Here is a 6,000-nt window from a genome sequence, read left to right on the forward strand (position 1 = left end):
TTGCCGAAGCCAAAATAGTTTTGAAAATTATTAAGAAAACAACGGTAGTCTTGCCAAAATGCCTGACTTTACTTTGTACGCAGTTGTACAGTGACATTTCTTGTGGTGAGTTACATATTTGTTGTGATGATACAAGAAATTTTGTTTTTGTAAATACACCAATGACAGTGAAGACAATTCTAGTGTAAATTAACTAATTATTCAATTAGATATTGAGGTATTGGACTAGCTGATGCGCGTGGCATCGGTCGCGCGACTAACCTATGAAATAAAATATGTTTCTAAAATAAAAGTAGCCTAAATTACTCTTAAATACATTAGCTATCTACCAGTAAAAGTCCCGTCAAAATCGGTATAGTCATTTCATAGATTAGCCGGAACAAACAGACAGAAAGACAAATAAAAATTGTAAAAAATATATTTTGATATATGTGTTAGATGTGTATTTATATGCATGTATGTAGTAAAGAGCATTTATTTCAAAATAACAAACACTCAAATTAAATTTTTTAGTCCCGATACTATAAATAGCACATAAACGAAAGCAGAAACGATAAATCCAATCACCAAATACGACGATAGCGAACAAAACACACATCCTAATCACAACGCAAAGCAAAACAGATTAAACAAATACATACATTTTGTTCTGCGAGATGAAATGTAAACAGGTCCACAGTAAATCCTACGGGTCACTAGTTCAAATACAATGTTTATTGTTAGCCCCGTCCTATGTTGTAGCCATTGGTCGATGGGTCGAATCTTTGAAACTGAATACTAATAGGGTTAGACTGCACGGTTGGCGCGGTGGCTGGGCAACTGGCCGCCGTGCAACGTGTAGCGGGTTCGATTCCCGCATGGAGCAACTCTTTGTGTGATCCACAAATTGTTGTTTCGGGTCTGGGTGTCATGTGCATATGAAATTGTATGTTTATAAACGCACCTACGACACAGGAGAAAATCCTAGAGCGGGGCAACGTTTTTTTTTAAAAAAGGAAAAATAAAAAAGAAAGAAAGAAAAGAGTAAGGGCGCTTTTCCACCAGTGATGTACTATGATACATTGCTGTGGATGCGTTTGGCTTCCACCAATCATATTTATAGCTTAGCACTGGTGGAAACGGACATGCTATTGATGGCTTCCCTACTATCGATACATCGCATACTCGAGCTGCGCATCTTCCTCACACAGCTACTTTGCGGTGACGCATCTTCATAGCACATTTTACTCGTACAGCTACATAGCTTGGTATCAGTGGAAACGGTCACATAGTTTCACAGCTTAGCTATTACATCTTCGTAGCACGTCTTTTTGACCGCAACTTGTTTAGGGAACAGCGAGTAAAGTTCCCTAAGAAATGGAGGATCCTCCGACCAGGCGAGGTGATCAGCCTGGCGGGCTTTCTGCCCAACTGTTTGTTCGTTGGAATTTTCTATCCATGTTATTCCGCCTGCAAACTTCATATGTGCGATGCAGGATATTTGTGACGTCATCCATTGATTTGCTCGTCGATAGTCTATGTGCGACTCCTGTCATCTGTCAATTGTTACTTGTCACTTGTCAGAGTGTCGCCACACTTGGACAATTTTATTTGGAGGGTTCAGTAGCTCTTACTGCCATACTCAGACACATGTAATGATTACTTGCGACTTAATGTTTACATGCGAATTAACATAGATAGAAAATCCCAACGAACAACCGTTGGGCAGAAAGCCCGCCAGGCATGATCACCTCGCTTGGTCGGAGGATCCTCCTTTTCTTAAGGAACTTTGCTCTCTGTTCCCTAAAGTAAATGACTCTGAGTACGGCGGTTAGACTATTATATTATGTTGGGCCCGTGGGTAGGATCGTATCTTTAAAACAAAATACCATCGGCCGAACATAGGACAACGTTGACAAGGGTCCATTTCACTATTCAGACAATTCTTTTCAATGTAAATTTTTGCTTGTACAGTGCTTATGTAAATGGTGGGTTACCTATTTCTTTTTGGCATAGACATGTGCCTATGTAAATAGTTTTTTTTTGTATAGTCTTTAGATTGTTAGGTAAATCGTAGCAACGCAACGTCACACCTTTTTATCCCCGAAGGGGTAAGCAGAGGTGCTCATTACGACACGTAATGTCGCTATACAATGTACACCCACTTTTCACCATTTATGTTATAAGTCCTATGTAATAGGGGGTGAGCCTATTGCCATATACAGGACTCAATTCCAGACTCCGTGCTACCACTGAGAAATTTTCGAAAAACCGAAAAAACCGAGTAATACTTTACTCAACCCGGGAATCGAACCCGAGACGCACGGTACGGCAGTCGCACTTACGACCACTCGACCAACGAGGCAGGTAAACCGTAACATGGTATATTTTGCTTAAAGAGTTTAGGATGATGATAAGTACACATGTATGAGGTATCAAAGGCAGGTAATCTCCTTACTTGATGACAAATTAATGGGGCATAAGATTAAGCGTTAATAATGATCATCCATCTACGGTCGAAAGGAGCAGCTAAATGCAGGTAGCTTTTAACCAACTGATTTGGAAGTGATATTTATGATGATGACGCCGATATGATGTCATTATCATCAGCAGCCTGCAACGGCCCACTACTGAGAACAGGTCTCTTCTTGCAAGGGTAAGGAATGACCATTAATATTATTTTTTCTTCAATGACGTCTCCTGGCATAGCTGAGGGAGAGGGAGTCTCAGACTCTTACAGATCAAAAACTACCTTGTTCCTACTCCTGCTCCAAGCCGGAACCCCAACAAGCCGTTAAGTCCTCCGCAGGCCTCCGGATCGGGCATCAGATTGCTGATTGCAAACTTATTATTTGAAATTATAAGTCCAGGGTTCCTCACGACGGTGATGTTTACCTCTACTGTGTGAAATTGGTGTCTAAATAGTTTTAGACGTACATGTAAAAAAAAGCCACATTGGTACTTGTCAGGTTTCGAAACAGCGGCCCTCGAACTCAAGGAACGAGTACTTCTGGGCCACCAGGACTGTCGATTGCATATCAATAGATCTGTGTAACTGTATTCAAAGACCACCTTCCTCAAGGACTGTTCTACTAACTCTTTAAACTCAATTGCAATATTTACTAAACTTTTTTCTCTCCTGGTCCTTTACTAACTAGTTTGGGATCGGTTCTGAATTTTAAAACATATTTTGCTAGTGTTTTACATAGAGCGATAAAGTCAATATTGCAAAGGTATTAAATGTAGTTAGGTAACTTTTTTACCCGACTGCGCAAGAAGGAGGGTTAAAAATGGATTCTAGAAAGCCAGCCGTATGTGTCCTCACTAAGTCTTAATATTTAGAATGGGTCCCGACAGCTTTACTGATACTTTCTTGTTTTAGAGTTTTTTCATTTTCATATTATAAAGAAGTCGGGTTTTTTAGTTTTTTTAAATTACCTTTTTAACTTACGCACTCGCTTTCCTAAAGGGTTCAGCGTTCGCCTCACAGAGCCATTAGACTCAGTATGTTATGGGGCCCAGTAGGGCTGATGCTTGATCCGGAGCTGCGGACTAACTAGCGAGGTTACCGGGGCTCCGGCTCGAAGGACAGAAAGTAGGAACGGTGTCGTTTTTAGTCATTAAGGTTCTGACACTGCCTCTCGTCTCACCCAAGGCGAGAGAAGCCATTAGATGATAAAAAATATAAACATGTTTAAGACTGCCTGTCCACTGGAATGGGCGAGTTAGCGGAGCGAGCGGAAAAACAGAGAAATATTAACCAATAGGACAGATTGACCTGACTGATTGACAGACAGACATATTTTATATTATAATATTTGCTTAGACGCTTAAAAGTGCCTTGCCGGTCAATTTGAAATAAATACTTGACTTTAACTTTGATTTTGTGCAATTCTATTGGTTACTATTCTGCGCTCCGCTCTGGTGGACTGCCTGTCCACATAAAGCTTTGTAATAAAAGTACTTCCACTCCGATGGATAGTATAGCAGCTTTGTAATAAAAGTTTGAAATAAATACAATAACTTCTTCTATTATAATATAGTGATTGTATCTGACAAGTCAATCGTTTTTATCTGCTGTTCATTGGAAAAACAGTCTTGAATACTCAACAATAGACCCCACATAATATCATTATTGATATTTTTAAGATTAAGCAAAATATTTTAACAAATCGCACCCAATGAGTCTTGATGTCATATGTGAAATTGAATGTTTATAAACGCACCTACAACACAGGAGAAAATCCTAGTGTGGGCAATATTTAAAAAAATATCTTCAGCAGTTTTTACGCAAACTAAGTGCACACAGACTGACAGAGAAATAAACGATGTTTAATATTATGATTTTGATTACCATTATTATAAGGTACAGACGCCTAATAAGGCCCATCTTATTGCAAAGTCTCGTAAAATCTTTCAGATAAATAAAGTTAAGAAGAAGCATATTGGAAGTTGTAACGTATTTATTTGACCATCGAGATATCTAAAAAAGTAATATAGTTTTTTGGCATTTTAACACAAATATAAACTTTATCATTAGAACTTAATACGGGATATTTACCATGTTTATTAATTTCAATGAGTTTCCGATATTTCGGCACTGTTGCAAGCGCCATGATCACGGATGAACTCAGAAAAAAATATAAACTCTTTTTTTAAAATGTGGTATTGGGCCATCTTAGGAACCGGGACATCTTTGGCGATTGTACCTTATTCTAAGCATAGACATTTAGTATTCATAAAATAATTATATATGTGTAGAAACGATGTGTATTTCAATGAAAATTATTCGTTAAAAAAATAAAGATCGTTCGTATGTTTGTAAAACAACATGTTACGAACGATTTTATCAACATTGAGCGTGTTTCAAAGGTTAAAGGTTATGTACCATTCCATATTTCAGTAAACAATGTTTCAATTTTAGTTCACAATTGAAGGTTCCTATAAAATTGTTCAATCGATCTAAAGTTATTTGCATAACTGCACTATGAGAACTGATTGCATACGGCATTCATTTCCATGTACAATTTTTGAATCACTATATCTTCCCTAGTACTAAGGTCACAGAAAGTAAAAGAGCAATTACGAATAAAAGGAAATAATATGAAAACAAATTCATCTCAATTTTCACCGAGACATTCATCAAGATCATAAATTCTATTTGCGATTCTTAACTGTATCAATTTATGTTAGCCTAGTAATTTATTATTTAGATAAAGGTAAAATTCGAAGCGAAATAATTTTGTTTGTTTATTAAAGTGTAAATAAAAATGATAAATATTATCGTACCTGTGCATCTCCCGCGCGTTGCTGCCGTCCTGGTACGCGTGTTAGCGATCGCACGGTCGGGGGCACACTGTCGCCTGTTGGTTAGTTAGGGGTTGTCTAGGTACATATAGAGCTGTTAGCACCAAGGGTGTTTATTTATTAGCCAAATGTGAAGTTACTTAAAAAGATTTTTAAAGATGAGGAACTTCCACATTTATTGAAAGACTTATTACAAAGTATGTGTTTAAAATAATGATTACATAAACAGGAAATCAATTCGATATTCATTGTATAGCGTCTATTTTTCAGGAACTTTTTTTAGAAACCTAAAGTTTAACATGTAAGTGGACCAAGTCACATGAGGTACAAGTACAATAGCCACTTGCAACTAGATACTCTATTAAAGCTACACTATTTAATCATTTTATAAAAAAATTCGTGAGACAAACTAAATTAATCATTATGTTATAAGCGTGTGTCGCGGAATGCTGTTCATGCTGAATATAAGCCTCTAGAATGGCTTGAAACTAGTCGAGTTCCTCGTCAAACAGTTACGTGTGTAAGCCGATAACATAATAATGTATTCACTTTATAAATAATTAGCAAAGTATTTTACAAAATTAATTGAGATTATTAATATCAACCACATATTTTTTTACCAAACATTAAAAGAAAATATAACTCTCCATCAAACTAGCCACTCTATACAAATACCGTTGTATCCATCGGTGGGCGGGCGCGCGCGACTAGCCG

General features: G+C 37.4%; 1 protein-coding gene across 1 annotated transcript in view; it reads right to left on the bottom strand.

Annotated features, from left to right (window-relative positions):
• Positions 1–5,332, bottom strand: part of LOC118277438 (facilitated trehalose transporter Tret1) — an 80,384-nt gene extending 75,052 nt beyond the window's left edge. Inside the window, exon 1 of the mRNA XM_035596224.2 lies at positions 5,269–5,332. Within this exon, the coding sequence (XP_035452117.2) occupies positions 5,269–5,276 (8 nt within the window). The 5' untranslated portion in view covers positions 5,277–5,332. The remainder of the gene's footprint in view (positions 1–5,268) is intronic.
• Between the last annotated feature and the right edge of the window lie 668 nt (positions 5,333–6,000).

This window comes from Spodoptera frugiperda, chromosome 10 (assembly GCF_023101765.2).
Source record: "Spodoptera frugiperda isolate SF20-4 chromosome 10, AGI-APGP_CSIRO_Sfru_2.0, whole genome shotgun sequence".
Classification (NCBI taxonomy): Eukaryota; Metazoa; Arthropoda; class Insecta; order Lepidoptera; family Noctuidae; genus Spodoptera; species Spodoptera frugiperda.